Source organism: Mastomys coucha, unplaced genomic scaffold, assembly GCF_008632895.1.
Source record: "Mastomys coucha isolate ucsf_1 unplaced genomic scaffold, UCSF_Mcou_1 pScaffold21, whole genome shotgun sequence".
In the NCBI taxonomy this organism is placed as follows: domain Eukaryota; kingdom Metazoa; phylum Chordata; class Mammalia; order Rodentia; family Muridae; genus Mastomys; species Mastomys coucha.
This window is the reverse complement of record NW_022196904.1, coordinates 55,511,227-55,538,444: the sequence shown is the minus strand read 5'-3', so window position 1 is coordinate 55,538,444 and position 27,218 is coordinate 55,511,227. Positions and strand designations below refer to the sequence as shown.

Sequence of the window (27,218 nt, the reverse complement as noted above, 5' to 3'; positions counted from 1 at the left end):
ACAAAGGGAAGAGTAAGGGAGAGGAGCTGGGAGGGTAGATATGATGCAAGCACTGTTTATGCTTTAATGGATATGTAATAGTGAAACCAGGTAAAATACACAATTAATATTTGCTCATGGTAAGAGTCAAGTCACATTGATCATTCATAATATTTTTGTATCTTTATTATAGTGAATATATAACATTTTTAGTAACTTTTAAATATACAATTTATAATGTTTATTTTAAAATAAGATACAAATAAGGGCTGGTGAGATGGTTCAGCAGGTAAGAGCCAAGCCTAAGGACCTGGGACCTATTTGGTATAAGGAAAGAACTGATTCCCACACTGGTTTATGTACATTGAGGTGGGTCTCTCCTCTCTATGTAGCTCTGGCTGTCCTGGATCTCCCTATGCAGCTGGCCTATGACTCACTGAGATCTGCCTGCCTCAGCCTTTGTCCTCTTCTGGGGTTAAAGGCATGTACTATTGTGCCCAAATTACTTAAGGACTCTAGAAATTTGACAAGTCAGAGAAAGTTTCTTCCCATTTTGCTCTGCTCTGTGACTGTGGGCATATGAAAGTCCTGATGCCTCCCACACACTCCTTAGCGATGTGGCCTAGTCAGAATGCTTAGTGACGGTACCCTACTGTTGATAGCGGTTTTTAATATGCCCTCTTCTGTTGCATTATCAAGATCACCTCATGGTACCCAACATTTCCTCTTTCCTTTTCAAGAATAAACCCACAGCTCTTCTGAAAAGCAACATTACTGTGTTTTTCTAGAGGTTGTTGGTTTTTTGTTTCTTTTTTTTACAGTGGAAACATAAATATCCATATGTAATGAGTAAGTGTAGACACAGTTCATTGAATCAAGACTGTGTTACTTAGTAATTCTAAGATTTCTAAAGCTTCTGTATGCAGTTCCTTTTGTTCTGACCGCAGACACCAGAAGTCCCACAGGAAGTTGTGCTTCTGAGTATTGTGGTTTTCAGTTTCCTGTTCCTTTGCATTAGATCAGAAAGAAATCTGCACACAAAGGGACATTTCTGGTTGAACTTTCTTGTCTCTCAATGAGATTCTCTTAACTTGATTGAATTTCTCCCCTTTAAATCTAAATCCATGAGAATTATAGCCACATCCATCTGTAATCATTAAATGTCATGATATACTTTGAGAACTTTTGATGTTCACTGGATAAATTCTTGTTAAAGTTAAGGGTGTGTCTCTGAAATTATGTTTTCTGCTCTATATTGAAGCCCTCTCCCCATAAACTGTAGAGAAGTACTGCACCCCCCACCTCAGTCAGATAAACTTTAGGGATGGACATAGATTCCTCCAAAAGTGTTTTTCTTTAAAATGGCTTTTTAAATTTATTTTTGTTAGGATACAAATTAATGGGTTTCATTATGGAACCTCCACCTTCGTTTCTATAAATGATGGGACCTTCCCTTGATATTTGGGGAAGATATACAGATATAGTTTTGTTTAGATATTAAGAATATCTATTCAACTTACCTAGTGTAGCATACAGTTCAATTTAGATAATTTAAGTCAGTTACTCAAAATACCACTGGAAATTTTAAGAATGGTTACATTATTTGGCAAATTTTAATTGACACACTTTTTAAAGCAAAGTATTCTGAAAGTGAAATGGTTTTCCTTGACTTCATTTTTTTTTTTTTTTTTGGCCATGGCAAAGATAAGACCAATCAGGCATATTAGATGACAAGCTATATTATAGACAAGCTATAGTGATCTAATATTTAGCTTACATAATAGAAGACTTGATAAACTGATCGACCCATGAGAAAAGGGAAGGAGTAGATGTATCAAACACCTTCTCTGCCTCTAGGCAGGTTTGCAGAGTGCATCCCTTATTAAATGATAATGGTGTGGAAGTCCTTCAGGAACTGCTTTCTCAGCCAGGGCACACTGAAGTCTTTTATAATGCTGTTTTCTCATAGGATAAATTTAATCACCCCCTTTGAGAGAACACAGGACACTTTGCCTGTGAAACAATCACACACATCACAAACAAAACAAAACAAAACAAAAAACTGACTTAACTGTCTTCCTGCATGCCAAGAAATAGGGTTTGGTATGCACGATGCTCTTTTCTGGTTCAGCTAGCTCAGAGTTGCAAAATACTTGACTTTGAAACCTTAATTGATGTTTACATTTCATATATGGATATTTCCAAGCTAGAATTAGGTTTAATTTGGTCATGTAGTTGAATTCTCAAGAGAAAACAATAGTCTAAAACCCGAGGCTTATGTCTCCTTCTTCCTTGTGTGGCTAGTTGCACTATACTAAGTATTTTAAGGATGATATTCAATGTTTCTAAAATTTTCTAATATTCCTGAAGAGCTTTGCAGTATACAGAATGTAAATTAGTGAAGCTCGAAATCATTTCCTACCTACTTTTTTTCTGTACAGCAAGGCAGTTGGCCTAAGTTTGCACAGTGGCCTATTGAACTTGTTGAATTCAGCGTGTACTTACATCCTTTTCTGGTTTAGAAAGGCAGGCAGCCTGATCTGTTTCTTCAGGGGCCAAGAATTTCAGCAATCTTGATAGCCCAAAATATTCTATTGAGATCCCTGTCTAGCGAGGCAGGAGAAGGGGGCTGGGATTATCTCTGGGCGCTTGTTCCCCTCAGTGTCCAGATCTGTACCTGGTTTATTTAAGGCAGTCGGTTTGTTCTGAGCCTTCTAGAACGCTTCTGTTGTGCTTTAAACAAAAACCTATCTCCAATGGGCTAACAATGTCGAGACACATGGTGACAGTTGTGACCATTGTTACTTTGCGAGGCTAAAGAACCCACAGTTGGGTATTGGCCAGGCCGATCTTTCTTGTCGCACTCCTGCGTGGGGTTGATCTGGGGTGGGCTGGCTGAGGAGAGAGTAGACCAGTCTCTGTAGGAAGTCAAATAGCTCTAGTACACAGGGGTCTGAGGTTCTCGGGGGGCGGGGAGGGGGAGAATTCTGCCGGATCTGTGATAAAAACAAACAGGATGGATCGCGCGGCGGCGGAAACCGCCTAGCAAGTTACTTGGGTAGCTGAGCTTTTCCTTCCGCGCGGGGGTCGGACCCGGCCTGGCCCCGCCCCTCGCGGAGGCCCCGCCCCCACCGGCTGGGCATGCTCAGTGGCCCGGTCCGGCAGGTTTTGCGTGGCCGCCTGAGTTGCCCGCGACGGCTCTGCCCGCCGACGGCACGTCTCTCGGCAGCCGCGCGTTCCGGCGAAGTTACGTGCGGGAGCAGGCTTTTGAGGAGACGCCCGAGGGCGGAGGGGACAGCCGGAGGCCCGGGTACTGCGGAGCGGCGAGCCGGCCGAAGGCGGCGGAGGCCGAGCAGGCGGCCGGGTGTGCCCCGCGGAGAAGCCCGGGCGGGGCGGACGCTTCCCGGACTTTTGTCCCACTTGAATCCCCTCCCCGTGGGCCGGGCCTTTCCGGCCTCCCCCGCCCCTGCCCGGCTCGTCCCCGGGAGATGTTTATGCGGACGGTGGCGTGAGGAGCGGGAGGGCCGGCGGCGCGGAGTTTCGGGTCCGAGGAGCTTCGCGCGGCGGGGAGAGAGACAAGATGTCCGCCAGGGCCGCGGCCGCTAAGGTGAGAACCTCACGGCCGGCGGGGCGGCGGGCTGGGCGGTGGGGGGCAGCGGGGAACCTCGCCCCGCCCTCCCCGCGGGCGGCAGCCGGGGGCGACCGAGGCGGGGCGGGGAGGGAAGGCAGGAGGGCGGGCTGGGGGTGCGCCTGCCGCCCGGGCAGGTGCACGGCTGCCGGTGCCTGGCTCTGGCTCGCGCTGGGAGGCGACGTGCAACAGGTCCCGCGCCTAGAAAGTCGCCCCGGGTGAGGATTCTCAGGTCCCCGGGAGCGTGTCCGCGGAGACTCGAGGGTGTCACCTGCAGCTGGAGGGTGGGTAGCCGGGGCTGTCACTGGAGGAGTGGTTGGTACCCGACGAAACCCTATAGTTTCGATCTGATGTCACCCGCTGCGGTATGCGCAATGGCAGCGATAAAGCTTGGAGACAGCAAAACGCTCAGCTCTAGAGTAGCTAGGGTTTATTTTGAGGTTTATTATTTCTGTGAGGCCCCAGGAGGAAGAAAGTTTTTAGCACTTTAATCTCAACTTTCAAAAGTAACACAAAGTGTCCCCACGCATGGACAGTAAGATGGGTACAAACCAAAAGAGCACGAAACAACTTGCCTGTCCCTTTTCCCGTGTGCTTTGAAATGTGCTTCTTGACAATGTGTTATATTATTATTACATTAAGCTGAAAGTCTTAAAGATGAAATAGAATCCTCCTTTTGTACGTTTTAATTAAAAGAAATCCTAAAGTGTTTGCTCTTTCAATGACCGGCATACAGTGTGATGAGTGAGAAAAATCAATCCGTTACTCAAACAGCTTAGACAGGTGGTGATTTTATGTAGTTTTCTATTTGGAATACTTAATCATAACCTTTGAGAATAAATGGAAATTTCTGAATTCTTGACAGGACCTTGTTTATTTGGGCAGATAATTACCTGTTAGGTTTAGTATAGATTGTTTTTTAAGGAATTGAGTATTCCTCCCGTAGGAATAATTTAGTTTGTATCTTTTTTCGAGCATACATTGATGAAAGATCTAAAAGAAAGACTGGGTCCAAAAACTTGAATCAATGCAACATTTGTTACTTATAAAATATAAATCATGATATTTATTTACCTTTGCTGGGACTTCATTTCCTGGGAAGAAAGGCTTTGTTGCTATATTACACAGAATGTCACTTTGTTTCAAAGTGTGAGCTTGGTACTCGTTATTCAAGACAACACACTTGGGAAGTGTTATTGCAAGAGAAGTGTTTCCAGTAGCTTGCTGTGGCAAGGTGACTTAGAAGGTGTGCTTTTACCCATAAATTATGGTATTGAGATCTTATGGCACATAGAAACACGTCTGTAGTTAAATATTTGCGTGCTTAGCTGGGAATTGAAGGGTTATTTTCTTGGATGCAATCTTACATAAAGCCAGGCCCACCATAAATGAGCTGGTAAATGCAGTGCTAACCAGTTGCTTCCTTCCCTAAATCACATTTATTGTTTCAGGGAACCAAAAATGCTTAAGAGCCCAGCTCTACGATGATCTTACATAGGGTGCTTTTGTTTCTCCTACCCCTGTTAAACTATACAGACACTCATTTTGCAGCCTGCTCTTGTGTTTTTGGCACAGCAGTTGTAGAACTTGAGTAAGCAAGTACTTTTCATTCTCCAGCTTTGTCAGGTTGAGTAGTTTTCACCATGCTGTTCCAGTCATCGCTGCTGTTTGGATCGAGATGTTTGCCTTGTTTCCAGGATATTGTTATTGCAATGAGTATAATTTATATAATTGTATTTACATTTTTGTATCTGTACACCTGCTACTATATTATTAAAATATTTAATATAGATTATTAAAAGTGAAACTGCTATGTCAAAGAGTGCATTTCAAATTCTGATATACATAAAATCTTCCTCTAAAGTCTGTACCTAAGAAGAAACACAACAAATACTGGTGAGTTGGCCTGAATCTTGATGAAGGATGAATCCAAGTCAGTGCCATAAAGCTTTGTGGCTAATGAGAGTCAGTAGAATTTACTCATAGACCCTGAATTGATGATTAAGTGCAGTGATTTCTGAGTAGAATTCCAGTGTAGTAGTATAGAAAGCATGATAGCTTGATAAGATGTTTATCTTACCACATAGATGAATGGAAGGAGAAAGTCCTTTCAGAAAACCCAATTTATTATAAATTCAGAGTAGTTTAAAATAGAGAATGGAGTCACATAGCCAGAAATACATATTTATGGGCTGTTAGTGATTATGATCAACATTATTCTGTGAGGGTAATTCACTTGATTCTCACAGTAATGCTATGAAGCAGAAGCAGAAAGCTTGTGTTAGGCACATGTAAGGCCAGCAAAGGGGAAAACTGAAAATATGTCAAAGTAAGTATAGGTTATTGGGAAAGAATCCCTTATTCAGTAAATATTAACTACATAGACTGGTATCCTGTTTTAAAAATGTCCCTTTTCTGCTTCATATGAAACAACAATAAAATCCTGATGACTGTTGGAGTTATTTCTTGTGGGTGTCTGATGGGGATATGTGCTTTGGTGACAGTGACCATGGTAGTCAGATGACAGTTTTGTGGCTTTGGTCAGGCTTGCGTTTATAAGTCACAAACATCTTTATTCACTAACCATCTTTCCTTCCCTGCCCCTCATGAAGGTTTAATCATTTGAAAAAAATAATTGACAAACCATGAGACAAAAAGTGCAGGGAGGCAGGCACATGCACGGGCCAGTGTTTGAAAAGTACTTCTCTGTTGAAGATGTTGAGTAAATAAAGGAAAAGGTCTTAAGTATGATGTGCATCTGAATTTGCAATGGGGTTTGTTTACTAGCATACCTGATAACAGTTACTCAGAAGTTGAAAACAGAAGTTTGGGGATGGTTCCCTGACTAACCGTGTAATTGCTTAACTATGTAAGGAAATGGTATTAATAATTACTAGGAGCATTTTCATTGGCTGAACCACAGAGCGTGGCTGAAGGAAGTTGCTGTGTGGCTTCTGGATTTTCAAGTTGTATCACTTTGGAGGAAACAGTACAAATTTCGGTTGTGTCCTCCTGGGCTATTTTCTTGTTTTGCTCTGTGGTGAAATGTGTGTGTCTGAGAAACAGTTTTGTTTTTCCTAGTGGCTTATGTCTGAAATTGTAGTGTAGATGGATATAAAAATGATTTATACTTTTCTTTTTTAAACCATTGCTCTTTATTGTAAGTATTCTCAGGAATCTATCAAATGAGGCACAGTGGATCTTTTTTTCAACAGCTGAACAGTTTTTAAACTTAAGAAATATAGAGCCAGGCAGTGGTGGCACATGCCATTAATCCCGGCACTTGGGAAGCAGAGGCAGGTGGATTTCTGAGTTCGAGGCTAGCCTGGTCTACAGAGTGAGTCCCAGGACAGCCAGGGATATACAGAGAAACCCTGTCTTGAAAAACCAAAAGGAAAAAAAAAAAGAACTATAGAAAATAGCGAAGGTAATGATCAAAACTAATTATTACATCAGTCTTTATAGATAGGGATTGTTTGCTGCGTATTAATTGATAGTTAATTGATGAGTATTTGCTTCATGTGAGTAAAGTAAAGTAAGTAAAGTAAAAACTCACTTGGGGCTTAAGATTTCACTTTATTGTGTCTACTACCATTTATGATATTTGTTCTAGTGATGCTTCCCCACCTACTTTGCTCAGTTTGTACAATAGTTTCCACCAGAATATATTTTAGTCACAGGCTTTTAAGTATGTTGGTGTGTTCGGCATTTTAGATGCCATTTATTAAAGCTTTACTTCATGTGAATTGGCCAGTAGTCCTCATTACATTATATAGCTTTAAATTTATTGTAAGATACTTCATACTTATTGATAGAATGCTGTTGTCCCAAATAGATGTTTTCATGGTTGGAGCTTGTAGGAAGTGAACTTTTATTTCAGATTTGAGAAAGACTTAATGCTTCCTCTTACTTGCTGTGGAGATAATGTCAGCCTTACTCACCAATAGTTAAGGAGCTCGAAGCAGTCTGTGGCTTTTAGAGCTCTGGTGGGCGTTTAGAGTACTGTTTCTTGTTTGCTTTGAGGGGGAAATTATAGTTAGTTGCCCCCTCCCCCCCTTTTTTTAATCCTTGAAATGGTGTTCTGCCTCTGACTTACCTGCTGGTTTTTTGTTTTTTGTTTTTTGTTTTGTTTTGTTTTGTTTTTTTTTTTTCGAGATAGGGTTTCTCTGTGTAGCCCTGGCTGTCCTGGAACTCACTCTGTAGACCAGGCTGGCCTTGAACTCAGAAATCTGCCTGCCTCTGCCTCTCAAGTGCTGGGATTAAAGGTGTGTGCCACCACTGCCCAGCCTTACCTGCTGTTTAATCCTTTTCTATTTAGAGACCTAGTATAAGCTCAGTACAGTTGTTAAGAATAAATCAGAATAAATAAAATAGATTATAGTGCTGTTAGGGAAATGTCTTTAAGGAAAAAAACTTTTTTAAAATCCTTTTTTTAATGTGTGTCTTTTAAAATAATAGACTTGATGAAATTGTTGGATATGCCATTTTCTTTCTTGATCTAGCTGTGATGTGTTAATAATTTAGTCTCCTGAAAGAGAGGAGCTCAGCTTTAAACTCTCATGATGTCCATCCTCATGTGCCTAGCTGTGCCCAGGCCTGCAACGCATGCCTTCACACTCTCTGTCAAGTCCCCACTGAGCAGTCTAGTAACTGGTGACAAGCATGGGGCAGGGAGGTGTGGGAGGGGCAACACTGCTGACTACTAACCTGTTAGTCAGAATTTTTATCAAATGTCAAATAAAAATTAAAAGACAACTTTTATTTAGAGTGATTTTCATGAAATGTTTGACTGGAATGTTTTTTGTTTCAACTCTGAACTTTGAAAGGCAATATTTTAAAAAAAAAACTTGTAAGTTTGGCAATATTTAATCTGGTGCAAAGAGCTAGACATTAGGATAGGATAGTTTATCAAGTTTCAAACGGTCCAACTTGGTGTTTCTGAATACCATTTTCTTTGTAAGCCAGCAATAAAAATAGGCCTTTTGCTATCTTTGACCTAGAGTACTGCTTAATTTATTTATTGCAGAGGAGAGTGGCTTCAGGTTGCTCCTTTACGGGCCAACCGGGTGCTTTATTTCCATTCTTCTTAAGCAGATAAATTCTTAATAATCAGTGAGAAGAGAAGCTTGGTAGGTATGAAGGGAATGAGTCATGAGTTTCATTTTATAACTTGAAAATAGAATATTGGATTCTGAATGATTGGCTGTTCAGTTCGAGATAAAGCCAGCAGTGCCAAACTTTGTACTGTGAAACACACCATTGGTGTGGTCTAAGTAGGTCTTGAGCTGTTGCATTTGTAATGCATTGTACTAAGTCTTAACTGTGGGTACAGTGAAAGGGCGTTTTAGTAGGTCTTGTCACGTGTGCATTTTTAGTTCTCTGTCAGAACAAGGTGTTTTTGTGCTGACAGTACTGGGAGGTAAATTGACCCACACACAGAAAGGTCAAAGTAAAGGCAATGTTTTCTATTGATAGTTTGTTTTGATTTGCTCAAACCTTTTATGTTTTTAAAAATGTAAATTTTTATCTTAGGAATTTACTCTGTTTTCAGCAAGGAGGCAGAGGCATGCAGGTCTTTGTGAGTTTGAAGCCAGCCAGGTCTACAGAGTCAGTTCAGGACAGCCACGGCTACACAGAGATCATGTCTCAGAAATAAAAAAACTCATTTTCTCTTTGGTTATTTTAGGAGTTTTTACTGTTTTGATATTGGTGCTAGTGTTAAAAAAGTTTTTGTTTGAGCACTGCATAAGTTTTGAGATGAGGTCTCATAAAAATCAAGAATGATCCCAGACTAACGTTGTAGCTGAGGTTAGCCTTGAATTCAATTCTTCTCTTGTCTCCTCACCACTGCCGAGTACTGTTATTAGTTTAAGATACTACCATCATCTTTTAAAAATGATTACAGATAACTGAATGTATGTTAAATTTAAAAGTAAATCTAATTCTAAAATTTAGAAGGATACTAAGAATGACTAATTAATGTTAACACTGAGTACATTTTATTTTAGTTCTATGCCCTTTAGAAGTTTATAGTTTTTAGTATGCAGCTGCTCCATAGTATAATGATCAGTTTTAAAACTTGTAATTCATTACATAGAAACCAAGGAGTTTTGGGCTGGGTATATCTCTTAGTTGGTATAGAGTTTGCTTGTCCAGCATGCACAAGGGCCAGTGCTCAATCCCTAGTACTGCATAAGTGCATGCCTGTAATCCTAGCTCTGGGGAAGTGGAGGCTGAAAGTCAGTAGCTCAAGGTTATCCTTCCTCATCTGTGTTTCTTACTAGCTAAGGAGTTCCAGACTATCTTGTCTGTAACCTCAGCAGTAAGGACCCTAGGCAGGCAAATCCTGAGAGTTTCCTGACCATCCAGCCTTACCTAAACAGCCAGGTTGATTAGTTTGTTTTTAACCTCAGTAGAGACACCACCATCTAAAGGTCCTGCTCTGGCCTCTATATACTTGGCACACCAGAATGCTCAAGTCCATGTACCAAATAAGCCTAGGCCACACAGGGACACCTTGCTATGCAGAGAAGAAAAAGGCTACACCAGGATAGGAGTGGAGGTGCGTTTTGCAGTCTGAGTTCTTAGGAGGGTGATATAGGAAGAGCACAGTGTTTAGCCATAGCAGCCACGTATAAAGTTTTAGAGCTTTGTTGGTAGGATGCCGAAGTAAGTGGTTAGATTATAAAGAAAAGTACTGCAGAAGGCGAGAGAAACATGGTCTTTTGGGATGCAATTACAGTTACATTCTCAATAAATAAATAGCACAAGGGCTGGAGAGATTGCTCGGTGGCTACTGTAGAGGCCCAGATTTGATTTCTAGTACCCACTTGGTGGCCACAGTCATCTGTCACACCAGTTCTAGAGGATTTGATTCCCTCTTCTGACCCCTATGGGCACCAAGCATGCTTGCAGTGCACACACATATAGGCAAGACACACATAAAATGAATACATCTATAAACAAAATAAAAAACCCTAAAACAATAACAACATTCTACTATGGGTTTTTGCTTGTTTGTGGGGGTAGTAGGGGGAGTGGGGTTAAGGAGTTAGCTAAATTACATCTAACACAGTTTCTAGATTTTTCCTTTGTTACCTTTAAAGCATTGAGTCTGGATAAATCTGTGGAAATGTTTTGTGCATATTTGATATCTCTGAAACATAAGGTAATTAGAATTTACTCATGTGCAACTCTGTGACTGTATTGGCATGGGAGATAGGCTCTGTGTTTACTGTTACTGTTTACGTTTAGGAAGGGTCTAACATGTTGTAAAACATCCCAACAGTCTGGATTTTAAAACTTTTTATTGAACAGACACTTGTTGTACATCCATTACTACTAGGCATGTGGTGAGATGCTGGAGCCAGAACACTAAGTGTGTGTCTGTCTCTGTCTCTGTCCTGGTGAGAGTTGTGACAGTGAGAGCAGACAGCAGCCAAGATCCTGAGTGTGATGGTAAGCGCTGTCCTGTATGTGCCATTGCCGGGCCACATTCTCCTACCCCAAAAGACCATGCTTGTCTCGCCTTCTATGGTACTTTTCTCTATAATTTTATTACTTACTTTTGCATCCTACCACAGATCTCTAAAACTTTACATGCAGCTCCTTTGGTAAAATACAGTGACCCTCCTATATCAGCCTCCCAAGTGCATGGATTACAGGCAGGCTCCTCCACTCCTAACCTGGTGTAGCCACTTTTCTTCTCCACGTGCAGCAAGGTGTCACTGTATAGTCCATGCTGACATCAAACTTGTTATGTAGCCCAGACAGATTTTGAACTCAGTTCCTTTTCCTCAGCCTCCTGGGTGCAGGGATTATAAGGCTGTGCCACTGTACCTAGCCTACCTCCACAGCCTTTTACACAGACTTGCCTTATTTATTGACTTTGAGGGGAGAAAAGTAGTTTAAGTTGTGGTTTTGTACTTGTTGAATATTGTGCAAAAAGAATTATCTGAACAAATTTTCCAGTTACTTGAGTTTTAACAGTTATATGAAAGCCACTTTTGGTTAGTTTTAATTTGGAGAATATTTTATGATTTAAATTCATAATGGGTGTTCCCTTACTTTACTCCGCTAAGACTATTGAAATCTCCAATCAACAGAAATATGTGTTATAGACAAAAACATGCAAAACCAAATTTGTCTTTTAAAATATAATGTACATCTTTTTCAGTAGTATCATAGAAAAGGCATTTCAGAGACTTATTACTGTTTGTTTTTTAATTGTACTGGAGTATTTAATCAAACAAAAATATACTATACTGATGCTGTATTGCCTGTAATATTGGAAATGAGTGGGCATTGACAGTAGATTCTACATTTATGCTGAGTGCTGACTCACAGGTCCTGAGCTTAGTGTTTCATAGATGTGCTATTTTGTTTTTTTTTTAAAGATTTATTTATGTCTATGAGTACACTATAGCTGTATTCAGACACACCAGAAGAAGGCATCTGATCCATTAAAGATGGCTGTGAGCGACCATGTGGTGGCTCGGAATTGAACTCAGGACCTCTGGAAGAATAGTCAGTGCTCTTAACCGCTGAGCCATCTTTCCATCTTGTGCTATTGAACCTCATAATTTTGTTAGGTATTACTGTTCTCTTTTACAGTGAGGGATCCAGGGTTAATTCATTTGCTGTGGCTACATCTGATTATAACTCAAGTATATGTACATTTAAATATTCTTGTCTTCTAAATGAGCATCAGATGAACATGCTGTATGTTGGGTGAGTCTATGACTGGACAGGTAGCATGAGTCATAGAAGCTGGGAGCTGCAGTGAAGGAAACAGCTGCTGCAGCTCCTGCTGGCTTTTTTCCTGGGGTTAAAACAGCCAGAGTTTCCAGGTTTTCAAAACCGGTTGTAATTTTGTTATATTGACAAATATCTTAACTTAAAACTAGAAAGCTCAATTAATTTTGCTTACCTTCTTATTGTAAAACTTAGTATTAATGTGTAAAAGTGCATAAAGAAAATGTACATAAGGTGAATACTCATGTAAACACTACATACCCATTACCAGGCCAGATTCTGTACAGATAAGGAGCTAAAAAACGTAGTCATTGAATAGTTGTAAGGATCTTTCAGTTTCTGTGTTTAGACTGTAGGTTTTGAAGTTTTGGGCATCTATCTACCATTAGCTGCTGTTTTACCTATTTAAAAGGGAGCAGGAGTAGAAAATGCAAACAGTACCCAGCTTAGGTAGTTGTATATGAGCAGAGCCAAGCACAGAGTACGTCATATTGACATATCTTTTTAAAACATTGTAAATGAAGCCCATTTTAATATTGGAAAAGGGTATAAAGGAATTTTGGTGAGCTTATTTCTGTATGAAGTTCAGTCTATTGATAGGTAGTTTCAACAGCAGGTTACTTTTTAGTTTCAGAGAGAGTGCTTAGTCTCTTCAGATCCTTAGGAAAACTATCTTACATTAGCATTAAACATTTCAGTCCTGGTTTGATGGTTTAGGCAATAGAGACTTTAAAGTACACTACAAATCCAGTGTTATAGATAGACTCAGTTTGGATATACACTTTAGTGGTGGATGAGTCTTTCAGTTTTTAACCAGCTGAGCACCTCTGATCTTTTCATGTATTCTACCTGTACTTTCTACTATTTACACTCTGCTTACTTCACCAGTGTAGCATACATACATACTAATTCTCTTTGGAGTACTATAGTAGCCTTCTAAAGAATATCTTAGCCTCTGTTTTTCTAAAACAAAAATTTTTTTTTTTTTTTTTGAGACAGGGTTTCTCTGTGTAGCCCTGGCTGTCCTGGAACTCACTCTGTAGACCAGGCTGGCCTCGAACTCAGAAATCCACCTGCCTCTGCCTTCTAAGTGCTGGGACTAAAGGTGTGCGCCACGACTGCCCGGCTAAAACAAAATCTTATGGAATAAAAGAATCTTTTTATTCTTGAACAATTCCATATATGTATATAATGTATCTTGATCAGAGTCAGCTCAGTCTCTCTACCTTCAGCCCCTCTTCCCCAATGCATCATGTCTAATTAGTGCTGCCTGTATGCACATAGGTTTGGGGGTCTCTCAAGAAAGTAACTTACCCTCCTTCAGCAACCAATAGCTCCTCAGCTAGAAGTGCAGCCCCATGAGCCCCTCTCCTAGCCATGCTTGGTCCTGTGTAAATAATCACAGCTGCTGTGAGTTTATGAGTCCAGAGACAGCATTTCAGAGTGTGCCTCCTCTGGCTCTTAAATTCTTCGTGCCTTCTATTCCGTAGTTTTCTGAGCCTTAAAAGTAATCTTATCAGAAACTTGGTGTTAGGATTAGTTCTCTTCCACTTCTTCCAAAGCACACACATTCACTCATTCTAAAAATTTCTGTATTTATTGGCTTTAGATAGTAAAAGATCAAAACTGGTAATAGTAAACTGTTACTGGGTTATTTGACTGTTGTTTACTTGAATGGCCTCATCTTTTATCTTTTTCTTTGCCCTCTGTTGACACACTTTTGCTTTCCTTTTCTCACACTAAATCATGTGTTTGTGTGTGTGTAGGGGGGTGTTGCTCACAGACCAGACTCGGGTATCAGATTTGAGCTGAAGTTACAAGTGGTTGTGAGCTACTCGATATGGGTGTTGGGAGCCAAATTCCAATCCTTTGAAAGAGCTGTAAGGATATTTACTTAACCTTCCAGGCATCTCTTCCAGCCTTTCTTCGGTTCTACCATGCACTTCTGCCAGCTTTCTCTTTGCTCTTCTCAGGGCACTGGTTTTCTTCCTAGGTAGTACTTATTTAAGCCCATGATTATGTATCAAGCCCTGACGTGTTTGGATCATCTGTGTCTCCCACTAGAGAAGCATGGTCATATTGATTGTGACTGGCTATTGGAGAGCTTACTATAGTATCCTAGCACTTAATAAGCTCAGATAATTTTGAATGGGTTGAGACACTTCCTGCTGGGGATGGGGCTCTTGGTTAGGCTGTTTCCTTTACCTGGGATATTCTCCACATCCATCCCTCCCTCATCTGTACTGGTTTCCTTTTTCCTCAGACAGTATACTGCTCAGACTCCAGCAGTATATCACTCCACCACTTGATAAAGAGTTAATTTATTTTACATTGTTATATTGTATTAGATAATCTTTTAGAGTGCACCTGTAAGATACTTGCTTATCTGTAAGACTTCCTCTACTTTTTGTGTTCCTGAAAAGAAGGCAGCTGCTGAAGTAACTGGTGCAGGGAAATTTTCTTAGTGCTGGCTGGATCATGGTAGCAGCACTCTAGGTTTGGGTCTTCTCACATTAATGATTTCAAGTCTTTCTTTTTTTTTTTTTTTAAGTAGAAAACATTTCAAATGGAAATTATGAATCTTCGGTGTTGTTCTCATTTTAGTACAGATAACAATTTATGAGTCCAGTACTCATAACATTTCTTTGTAAGATCTTTCCTTCCCTCATCCTTCCCCTTCTCACCCTCCCACATGGTCTCACATAGCCCAGGCTGGTCCTAAACTCTCCCTGAACTTTGTTTTTTTTTTGTTTGTTTGTTTGTTTGTTTTAAGATTTATTTATTTATTGTATGTAAGTACACTGTAGCTGTCTTCAGACGCACCAGAAGAGGGCATCAGGTCTCATTACTGGTGGTTGTGAGCCACCATGTGGTTGCTGGGATTTGAACTCATGACCTTCCGAAGAGCAGTCGGTGCTCTTCCCCACTGAGCCATCTCTCCAGCCCTCTCCCTGAACTTTGAACTCTCGTTCTTCATGTCTTCCCCTGAAATCAAAGGCCTGGGTTGCCACACTTGCCTTCAAAAGTCATATCAGATTCCAAGGTTTTTGTAGTTTCTTAGATCTTTTTCTCCTCTTCCTCTTCTTCCTCCTCCTCTTCTTCTTCCTCTTCTTTATTCTCTTTCTCCTCTTTTCCTCTCCTTCCTTCTCTCTTCCTCTTATTCCTCCTCCTCCTACCTCCTCTTCCCTTTCCTCCTCCCCCCACCCCTTCTGAGTGCTTGCCTAGATTTCTTAATTCACTAGGTGTCCCCAGATGATGGTGTTTAAATTTTATTTTTTGTGATTTATTAGCTGCTATAGCTAAGAAAAACTTCCTTTCATGTACTATTTGTTTATCCACTGTTACTGTTTGTAAGAAAGACAGAATAAACACTTAGTATCAGAAAAAAAAGGTACTGTAATGAATTATTCCAGTGTTTTTTTTAAAAAAGACAGATAGACAAATTATGATTTACTTTTACCAATTCCATTACACCTTTTATCATCAAATTATTTGGAGTTTAAAAAAAATTGGCACACTTTTTTTCCCATTAATTTATTTATTCATTTTACATCCTGACTGCTGCCCCCACTCAGTCTCCCTTCACACAGTCCCTCCCCTATCTCCTTCTCTGAGAGGTTATTTCATCCCACTCTCCCATATCCCCCCATCCTGGCACATCAAATGTCTTCAGGATTAGGTACATCCTCTCCCCCTGAGGCCAGATGAGGCAGTCCAGTTAGGGGAATGGATTCCACAGACAGACAACTTAGGGACAAGCTTTAGGGACAGCCCTGCTTCAGTTTTTGGACCCACGTGAAATATTTTGAAGTATTTTTTTAACAATACATTAAATAGATCATAGGTGTATATAAGTTAATTTTCAAATTGAATCTTACCAGTATTTAGGATTTTCTTCCAACTTCTGTGCCCATGCACAAGGGTGACTCTGTCCTGACTTCTAACAAGGTAAACTATTTTTGTCTGCTTAATTTAAAACTCATGTTATTTTTGGGTTTATAAGGTTTATATATGTTTGTTCACTTTGACAAGTTCACAAACTTAAATATATGATTCTAAAGCCAGCCCTTTTCCTATAAATATATAAATGTGCTTTCTTTTTACAAAATTGACATTTTTCATTTTTCTACATGATTTTCTTTAAATTTAAACTCTGAAACACTGTATTCATATTTGCTGATTTCCCCTGCAGTGTCAGTGTTCTCACACATTTGTAACTCATTTATTACATTTCTGCTCACTTGTTACATGATTTCTGTTTTGTAGTCACTGCATGCTTATTAACAACTACTTGAATTCTTACATTTAATGAGGTGGATTTTTGTTGTTGTTGTTTTTTTTTTTCCTTATTGTATTTGTGAGTTTTGTTGAGTCTCTGGCTGCTCTGGGAGTCTCTTGAGACCCTCACAGCATTGAACTTCAGATGGATCTTCTTGTACTATCTCTTCTCTAACTACATCTCTGTTTGGAGAACTGAAGTGGTACCCTTAGCTCATTGCTATTCTTTGCCACCTGCTACCTTTGAACGCATTCTATTCTCCATCTTTGTGCTTCACTTGTAGAGCAGTGGTTAGAGTATGACATGGTATATTTGAAAATTCACAGGTCAAAGTCCATTCCTGTATTCTTAACTCCTCACTCAGTCTCATCCCAATAAGTGGTGTTGTGTTCTACTTTAGATAAAACAAAAGCCAACAACAAAAATAAAATACAAAACAAAAATCAAAACAAAATAAACAAACTAAACCAAAAAAAAAAACCCTCAAACAACAACAAAACCCCCCAAATCTTAGCACTCCAGGGAAACAGGAAACAGTTTAAAGAACAGAGTTGCTCCCAGAAAGAGCAGGAGTACTTGATTTTCCTAATGGAGGACTGGGAGCCATGTAGAACAGTTCAGGGTGCTATAACAGTAATTTTCTAGGCATATATGAGGATCTAGCATTTCTAAAATTCATGGAAATATTCTTTTGTGATGTTAGATAAAGAATATTCTCAGATTAGGAGATGTTCAGGTCTTGTATTTTGGTGTACTCTCTGGACAGTAAAGAATGTTTTGTTATCAGCTCTGTTGGTTTTTATGCATTCTCACTGGCAACTGTTCAGGTCCACTTGGTCCTTCCTTCTCTAGAGTAGTAGTTGTAGTCTGTAGGGTCATCTTAGTCCTTTGTAAATAGATCTTGGTTTCAGTTCTACAGTCTTGTTGATTGATTGCTCTTAGATCCAGATCTACTCTATCTAGGTCTCAGTCTTGATCTTCAAACATGTAAACGCTGGGTACCTCAGTTTACACGTCTGAGATCACATTTGTAATCTTCAGAGCTGTCTTTTGTTTTGTTATGTTTTGTTTTGATTTTTCAAGACAGAGTTTTTCTGTATAGTCCTGGCTGTCCTTGAACTCAGAGTTATATCTGCCTGCCTCTGCTTCCCCAGTGTTAAGATTAAAGTCATGCACCACTACTGCCCTGCCCAGAGGTCCCTCCTTCTCACGTTAACTTTCCTTTAGATGATCTTTCTGCCTTAAATTTGCCTTCCATTTATGATCTTCAGAATGAATTCTGATTGCAGTGTTTGAGTTTAAAGTTCTCAACAGCACCTCACAATACATGTCATGTACTACTCAGACCTAGGAAACTGAGCTTTCTTGTTATTTTAGCTCTCTAGTCTTCCATTTGATTTGCAATTGGTGTAAAGGATGATGAAACTGCCTAGAATTAGGATCTAGAGTTGGCAGGAAGCCCTTCAGATTTGGTGATCTGAGTAGTGTATTTGCCAGCTGGAGCTTAGAACAAAGAAACCAAACAAACTCCTGGCAGATTCTGAAATACAGCTTCTTGCTTCTTTAGAAATTATGATTCTAGTCAGTTTAGAAGTGTGTGCAAAACTAACACAGCAACCATGAATTGCAGTCACTTTTGATGCTAATTATTGAATTTGTAACCTATTCTGTAGTACACTTTATTAAATAGACCTTTGGAACTGGGAAGACCTTTTTTCTTGAGATAATTTAGTCTTAATTTCCTGATCTTTTTTGTTTTTGTTTTTGTTTTTGTTTTTGGTTTTTTTTGGTTTTTCGAGACAGGATTTCTCTGTGTAGCCCTGGCTGTCCTGGAACTCACTCTGTAGACCAGGTTGGCCTCAAACTCAGAGATCCGCCTGCCTTTGCCTCCCAAGTGCTGGGATTAAAGACGTGTGCCACCACGCCTGGCTAATTTCCTGAACTTATAGGTGAGGAAAACTAAAAATTTAACAGCTTGGGTGCTGGTCTTATTTCCAGGCTAGCTCATTTTCTGTGTATCTTTATAGTTAACAGAGAATACTAGAAGCAGAATTATCATGCTTAGCAGATTAATGTCCTGTTTTCTAGTTTCCTACAAGCCTAGACAGTTTTAGATGGGACTGATGATAGTTTAACAGAGGCACTTATGTGGATTTTACAAGGACTCATTTTTAAAGAGATTTATAAGTTTATAGCATGAAAATTAAGTTTGCACTTAAATTTACTTGCACAGCAATAGATGAGCATTATAAAACAGTACAAAAAGACTAACAGTCAGAGTAAACCTTCCCAACCCAGCTTCTGTTTCTCTTCAGAATCCTGTATTCTAGGTATTCTTCCAGAGAATGTCCGCCCTATTCTAAAGGGTCCAGTTCATACTCAATCATTTTCATAATTTAATAAACAAAACCTTTAAAACAAAAAGTCCAACTAGAAGCAAATATTTGGAACTTTCAGTAACAGTGGAATGTGAATGTAGTATAAAATATGTTGCCAGTTTATTATGAGTAGAAAAAGAACAAAAAGATAAAACACCTGATGAGAAATACCACCCATAGTCCCTTTATTTCAAGCTGATCAACATGAACCTTTTTCATATCCTTTCAACTTCCTTACTTTGGCTTAAATAAAGTTAGATTTTTGACAATACCCAAGCTGTTCTATTAATCTGCTTTCCTTTGCCCAACAATGTAAAAATATGTGATTATCACAACCTTGTGGAGAACCACAGACTTTTCATAAGAGAGTAACCAAGGAAAGTACCAGTGATCAGATCACTTAGAGTTTGGACTGATGGGAAGGGATTAAGAACTCAGTGAAGCACTGCTACTAGTTAACAGAGTGGATCCAGAAAAAAACCAGTTTAGAGCTATGCAAGCAGTTCTCATTGTTAATGTCAGCTGGGATTGCACAGATTGGCAGTTGTTGTAGGAGCTTTATTATGTGTGTTTTAGTGAACTATGGATGTTTTAGTGCATCTGCTCATTACTGTCAGTGTTTCACATGAATGGAGGAGGCTTTGTGCAGTTTCATCTGTGTGTGTCTGTCTGTCTTTTTAAAAATCTGGTTAGTTTTTGTTAAAACATAAAAGTTTTGTTTCCAGGCGAGTCTCATTAAAAGAAACTTTTGCTGCTCATCATTGGAAGGTTGAAACAAAAGCTGGTAAAGTTGGCAGTTCTTATCTATGGGAGTGAACACAGAGATCCTTTCTCTCTCGTCCCTTATTCATTTGGGAGGAAAGTCAATCTAGTTGCTTTGAATTTAGGGAAGCAGGCTTTCTGTATAGGAGTTCATTTTCTAAAGTAGCATTAATCTTCAATTAAAGTTACTGTGGGAAAAGAGAAATAGGCCTCTGGCACCTTTATGCGTGCGAATAGTCTTGTGATGTTACTGATAACTATGTAACAGAGACAGATCTCACTCGTGAAAGACATTTATAGTAGTAGCTGATGAAGGATGATGTAAATATGCCATGCCATGCCATTGTCATTTCACCATGCTGAAAATATTCTTTTTTTTTTTAAAGAGAGAAATGCATATTAGGCATCCCAATTTATTAACAAGTAATGTTAAGAGGGACTACATTACTTTAAACTACCAAGAGCCCTTAACCGAAATTCAAAGGAAATTTGTTTTTAAATGTTTTGTGTTCAACTTTCAGATTATCTTATTATCTCCATTAGAGACTAATGGTAGGAGATAAAATGCAGCTACCCTGTGTGTGGTCTGGCTAGGATCTACACTGAAACTTGTTTTGATTGTTTATGGTTCTGGAGGGTTGGGGCCTTGAGATTTTTGTTTTAATGTTTTTGTATATGCATGTTTATGCTATGCGTAACATAAAAGCCTTTTTCTGTATGGCTATGCGCGAAGTTAGAGGAAGTGATTCTGACATACAACTGAAACTGCATAGAGTAGTGACTTTAATCTATCAGATGGTCTAAATCTGTTTTTCTGGAACGTGTGTTTACAAATACTGAGTTCAGAGGTATTTTACCTTTTCTTGCTGTGTGCAGCATGAAAAATGCTCTTAAATGTTCACTTAGATGTATTTTAAAACTGTTACAACTTTTATTCTCGTCTGCCTGATGTTAAGCATAAAGTTGCAGAATTTGCTAGCTTTAACTCAATTCTGCTGTGTTAAGTGTAGAGTGGCATCTGTCCAAATTAAGTTAAAACAAAGGGAGTTCCTGTGTATGGTTTCCTATCTTAAAACAAAAACAAACAACCCTTTTGTAGTTATTAAGTAGTTTCCAGAATACTTTTAATATTAACAGTGCAAGTCTTCGTATTTTATTGTGCTGAGTTGTTTCCAGAATGCCTTCTTTTACTTTATTAAATACTTTTTCTTTTAAAGGTAAATGCTTTGTTTTCTTTTCCTTTATCAGAGCACAGCAATGGAGGAAACAGCTATATGGGAACAGCACACAGTGACGCTTCACAGGGTGAGTCTGCTGCAGTAGATAATCTGTGTTATAATTCAGGACACTGGCAGCTTTGAAGACAGTAGAGGAAAGCCAGATGGCAGGAAGCCAAAAGAAAGGGGAAGTTTTTCTATATTCTTTTGTTTAAAATTAGATTTATAATAAATTCTTCATTAATGTCAGAAGTAAGCATGATTACTTTTTCACATATCCTTTGGTTATTTTTTGTATATTTGCTATTTTTAATCTCTAAAATTAAGTGATTTGTTGTTTAGAATTTTTGAATGATTCAATAAAAGATTATATATTAAATTATAAACTGGTTGTATACACATGTTTGTATGCTTGGTGTTTAATATTAAGTTATGTTTCTACTAAAATCTTGAAAGAGCGCTTAGGATAAGCTCAGTTGATGGCATGCTTTGTTGTAGCATGCAGGAAGCCTTCTTCCATCCCCAGAATCAAATTAAACTCTGATCTGTGAAACCCTGGCAGTCAGACGTTTAAAATCATCCATAGCTACTTAGCAGATTGGTATGTATGTTGCAGGGAGGGTACATTCTTAAAAGATACTTGCTCGTTTGAAGCATGTACAACCTAAGCATTGCAGATGGTCAGAAAAGATTATTAGTAAACATAGTGGAAATCAGAGCTTTGGAATCAGATTGGTCTGGATTTTAATTCTACGTTTGCTTCTTTGTTGCTTTAGAAATGGGGAAGAAACCCAACCTGTGCTGTAAACCGTGGTGTTTATGTATTTAAAATTAGGCTAAGAGCTGGAGACGAGGCTCAGTAGGAAATTGTGCCTGTTCTTTAAGAAGACTCAAGTTTAGTTCATGGTTTCATGTTTGGTTGCTCACAACTGTCTGTAACTCATCTCCGGAGGATATGATAATCTCTTCTGACCTCTGCAGGCACCTTCACACACACATAAAAAAAAAAATCCTTAAAAAATTAGCTGGGTGTCCTGTAGCACAGCTCAGCCTGTTTTACATAACAAGTTGCAGAATGGCCAGGGCTATGCAGAAGAACTTTGTCTCAAAAAATAAAAATTAAATAAAATACTATAGGGCTGACAACACCAATTCATGCCTTTTCTGTTCAAGGATAGCTCCTTAAATTTACCCTTTTTCATTTTTTAGCAGAGTTGACTCTACTGATGGCTCTCCTGCTTAGAGAGTATTTAAATAAATGGTGTATGCCTTACACTGATTATTTCTGAGCAGTTGACAAGTGGAGGTGGGAAAATTATGTTCCTGAACACTTACTCCTGATTATCTCATGAGGATTTGAATCTGTACATTGTGATAGAGTCAGTTAATTATTCAAATAAAGTGGTTTCAGGCAGGATATGGTTGACCTTTTCCTGTCTCACTAAATGAAGAAATCATTTCAGTAATACTTCTCTTAACTTTTAATTTGTAAAGCTGAAATAGCTTCCTGTTTTCATTGTGTTAATAGGTAGCATCTCTGCATCAGATCTCTATGATACATAAAATAATTTTATACCTTATGTCTTTGATTGTTTGATTGTGATATAATGGGTTGGTAGCATTTTATATATTAGGTTTATTTTTCTTAACACCTTTATCATTTTTATTGGTATAATTTATATAACATTAAATTCATACTCATCTAGTATATAGTTCTGAGTTTTGACATAGTTACATAACTAATATTCCACTTAAAATGCAGAATGACTCCATTTTCTTAAAACTTTGTTCAAACCTCTTTGTGGTCAACTCTCCCCTTACTCTCTGCATTGAGCCACTGATCTGTCTTTTTAAACTTTGACTTTTTCTGTGGTGTCTTATAAATGGATTTGTGTAATAAGTAGCTTTTTGAGACTGACTTCATATGCTTAGATTAATGCATTTTAGACTTCTCCATATCTCAATTGATATCTAATTCCTGCTTATTACTAAATTCCACTTCATTGTATGAGTGTATAATAGCTTATTCATCCTATATTTGATGGTACATTTAGGTTGTTTGCAGGTTTTGTTAATTATGAATAAGTCTGTGTTAGTATGTAGTTTCTGTGGGTAAATAGGAAAGGAATGGCAGTGGGTTTTATGCTAGCTGTTACTTTTACATGACATGGCCTTCTCACCAGCAATGTATGGGTCAGTCTTCTCCACAACTCTTGATATTGTTGGTTTTAACCGTTGAGTTTAGCTATTCTAATAGATATCTAGTAGTATCTCATTTTAACTCTTTAGTTTGTAGTTCTCTGTACACTAATGCTGAGCACCTTGTAATGATCAGTCTTTATTGCCAAGTTGACTGGATTTGGAATCATCTAAGAGACAAAATGAGGCATATCTGTGGATATGTTTAACTGAAGAAGGAAGACCCTGACTATGGGTAGTATTATTTCTATAATCTTGGAACATAATAGAAAGGAGGCATCTTGTGGAGTACATGGTCTTTCTCCACTTCCTGACTGAAAAGACTACTGGCTGCATTATACTCTGATCACCATGCAATTCCTACTATGCTAGACTAGATCCTTCCTTATACCATAAACTAAAATAAATCAGTCCTCCTTCTATTAAGCCGATTCTTGTCAGATATTTTGCTACAGTGATAGATAACTAAAACACACTTTGTTCTCTATTCTTAAGTGCTCCAGTGATTCTGTGGGTTGAGCCCAGTGTCTATATAGTAGGAAATGGTGACTACTGAACCACGTGGCCAGTCATATTAAATGTGTTTTGATGTACTTGTCATCTACATTTCTTTTTTTTTTATTAAGTGTTACTGTACTTTCCTCTCTATTTCTGTGATAAACACCATGACCAAAACCAGCTTGGGAGGAAAGAGCTTACATGTTCTGATAGCACACAGTTCATCCAGTACTCTTAGATAAGAACCTAGAACCTGTAACAGGACCACAGAGGAATGCTGCTTTTGCAGCTTGTTTAACTTTGCTTGTAGTTGTTGTTGAGACAGAGTTTCTCTGGGTAGCCCTCGAACTCACTCTGTAGTGCAGGCTGGCCTCAAACTCAGAGATCCATCTGCCTCTGCCTCTGGAGTGCTGATATTAAAGGCATGTTGCAACTTGCTTGGTCCAGGTCAGACCTCCCTAGAGCTGGGCACTCTCCAATAAACCAGTAATCATGAGAATGCCCCACAGACTGCCTACAGGCCAATATCAAATATGAGTTGAAAAGTACTTTTTTGATTCCATGGATTGTCATAATTGTTTTCTATGATCTTTGGTACACAGAAGTTAGAGTTTGAAGAGTTCTTTATGTTTTCTAGATACAGATTCATGATCGAGGATTGCTTTATATTTTCCCTGGCCTGTAGTTATTCTCTGCCTTCTGACCACATTTTTGTTTTTTTTCTTCCTTTCTCTCTCTCTCTCTCTCTCTCTCTCTCTCTCTCTCTCTCTCTCTCTCTCTCTCTCTCTCTCTCTCTCTCTCTCTCTCTCTTTCTCTCCTGCGGAACCATCTCACCAACCCACGTTTTTGTTTTCATCAGTCATGTTTTTTTTTTGGGGGGGGGGTTTGGATTTCAAAATCTTTGCCAACCCTGAAGTAAAAGGCTTTCTATGTGTGCTTTTTTTCTAGAAGTTGTATGTGGATTAACTTTTGTATGTGATAAATAAAAGTTTTTTTATATGGATATGTCTTACCATTTTGAGCAACAATTTTGTTGAAAAGATTACACTTTCTCCATTTAGTTGCCTTTTTACATTTAGCAAACATGAATTAACCATGCATGTGTGAATCCATATTTTTTACACCCTAGTCTTTCTTATTGAGCTCTGTGCTTTTTTACCAGTTACCTTTGCCTTGATTGATACAGCTCTTTTCATTTTTATGGGATCAAACTCAGGATCTTAAGTAAGTTAGGGACTCTCGTGATGAGCTACATCTCCTTTCTCTCTTATATTAAGTATAAAGTTTATGAATAACTTAGCAAAGGATGCTTTTACTGATTGCCAGTTTCACCGTTACAAATACTTGATTTTGCAAGATCATTGTTAAAGTGTTGTATGTGTAAAAATAACAGACATGAATTTGAGAGGGTTGGGGTATCACAGGAGGAGTTTGTAGAGGAAGAGAGAAGAATGGAAATGATGTCAAGACAGTACTCATGTATGATAATCTAAAACAAATGTTTTCAATTAAAATAAAAGTGCCTAAATAAGTAAAAAATGTACAGAATGGTTAGATGTACAAATTCAGTTGCTGATTTTATATGAAACTAAATTTACAGGACATAGAAGTTTGAAAAAATTTTAAATGTAAATAATAAAAGGTTAAGATAGCTACTTATTGAAATGCCTATTAATTTCATTGTAAATTATATAATTTAATATCAAATTACAGGTCTACAAATCATCTACTGTCAAGCTAGATGATCCTTTTACTACCTATGATCCTTTTACATTTTAACTAAAAAAATTTAAGATGTAGTAATCTTAATTTTCCAAATGTTCTTGAAAAGAATTATCAGCCTTAACCTTTAGTTTTTTTAAAAATGCAGGGTTTTTTTTCCAATAAATGAACTGTTTATTTTGAGGGAGCAGTCATCTATTGTATAACCTTTGATGATAGGACCCTCCATGGGTAAACATTTTTTTTTATTTTTTTTTGGTCCATTGAAAAGAATGAACAGAAGCTGGGCTTAGTGACAGAGGCAGGCTGACCTTAAGCAAGATCCCCGACAGCCAGAGCTTTGTTACACGGAGAAACTCTTGTCTGGAACCCCCCCCAACCCCACTCCTTCAAAAAAAGAATGAAAGAAGGACAGAGTATCAGCTTTCCTTTTTCAATGTCTTTTGGTGTTTTCATAGCATCTTAAATGCCCGATTTCAGTGTTACTGCAATAATAGTTACCAGTATTTATTGGAGAAGATGAAATGTACTCCAAGTAGCAGATATTAACAACTTGCAGTTTGTTCCCAAGAACAGTTTAGAGCTCTGAGCCATGCTCTAGCAAAACATTCCCAGCAGCCTGCCCAGGATTTATTCCTGTTGCATCCTGGGTAGTAGCCAATTGCATTTGTTGCTGAAGGAACTTTACACTTTGTAAGGCTGGAGTGCTGTCATTGAGTTGGATAGAGTTGGTCTGGTTCTTTGGGGTGTAATGTTTATTTTCAAATTTTTTTTTTGTAATAAAGTTTACAAAACAAAAAAAAATATTTAAAAGGGGGGAAGGTTATTACTACAGGGAAGGAGGTGAAGAAGCGCTGAGGCGGAGGCAATTCAATGCTGTGTTCCCAGCACAACACTTAACACCTTTTGGAAACAGAGAGCTGTGAATTTGACATACCCCTCTTATCTGTTACCTCTCATGAACCCTGTAGGGGAACTGGTGTCTCCTAAAGCTCAGAAAGAAGCCAGATACTGGATGCAGTCTCCACTGGCCATCGTACATCCAGATTTGCTCAAGGAATGCCTGTCTAGACTGTTGAAATGACACTTCTAACACAGACAGGAAACCATACAGTTTTCTTAACATTTAGAATTTTGCTCTATTTTCCTTGAGCTAATGAGACACAGATCTGTAATATTTCCTCATTCCCAAATTTCTAACAATAAAGAAAATAGTACAGAGGAGAAAAAAAATTTTAAAGTTACCTTTTATGTGGTGTATGTGTGTGCCCCTGCCTGAGATTGATAATATTTGCATATCTTTTTCAGTTGTTCTCACCTTGGTTTTTGAGATATGGTCTCTCTCTGGCCCTATAGCCCACACACTGGCAGGCCCAAAATGCTCTAAGAATCTGTCTGTCTTCACTGGCTTCTAGCACTAGGGTTATGTAGGTGCACAGCCACCACACCCAAGTTTTATGTGGGTAATGGGCACCCAAACTAAGATTCCCAGGCTTATGTAGCAGGCACTCTGCCAAATGAACTGTCTCTTCAGCCACAGTCATTTAATTTTTAACTAATATATGCATCTCTTTTTCATTTCTCTTATTTAATAACTAAAGAACTAATAGGAGAAATGTAATGTGGTAACGGTAAAGTATACCTATAGTTTTCAATGATTTGGCTGGTTCCTTTAATGTTCTATTCTCAATATTAGAATACAATTAGAATAGACATTTGGAATGGAATCTATTGGAGCTTCATGATAAATTTTACTTTCAGTAACAAATATATTTTATCACTTAAAAAAAACAACCCAAACA

The 27,218-nt window shown here is 38.6% G+C and overlaps 1 protein-coding gene and 1 long non-coding RNA gene across 17 annotated transcripts in view; one reads left to right on the top strand and one right to left on the bottom strand.

The window, feature by feature from the left end:
- Nucleotides 1–3,159, bottom strand: part of LOC116102344 — a 12,239-nt gene extending 9,080 nt beyond the window's left edge. Inside the window, exon 1 of the long non-coding RNA XR_004123091.1 lies at nucleotides 2,485–3,159. This is a non-coding gene — a long non-coding RNA (uncharacterized LOC116102344). The remainder of the gene's footprint in view (nucleotides 1–2,484) is intronic.
- The window catches only part of Tjp1 (tight junction protein 1), a 358,112-nt gene that overhangs the window by 274,955 nt on the left and 55,939 nt on the right, over nucleotides 1–27,218 (top strand). For 13 of the 16 annotated variants that reach the window (XM_031386893.1, XM_031386891.1, XM_031386890.1 and 10 more), the window contains one exon: nucleotides 21,029–21,085. In XM_031386893.1, the coding sequence (XP_031242753.1) occupies nucleotides 21,029–21,085 (57 nt within the window). Of the gene's footprint in view, nucleotides 1–3,107; nucleotides 3,587–21,028; nucleotides 21,086–27,218 lie in introns of those variants that run through there. The other 3 variants (XM_031386905.1, XM_031386906.1, XM_031386903.1) reach the window with 3 other exon arrangements.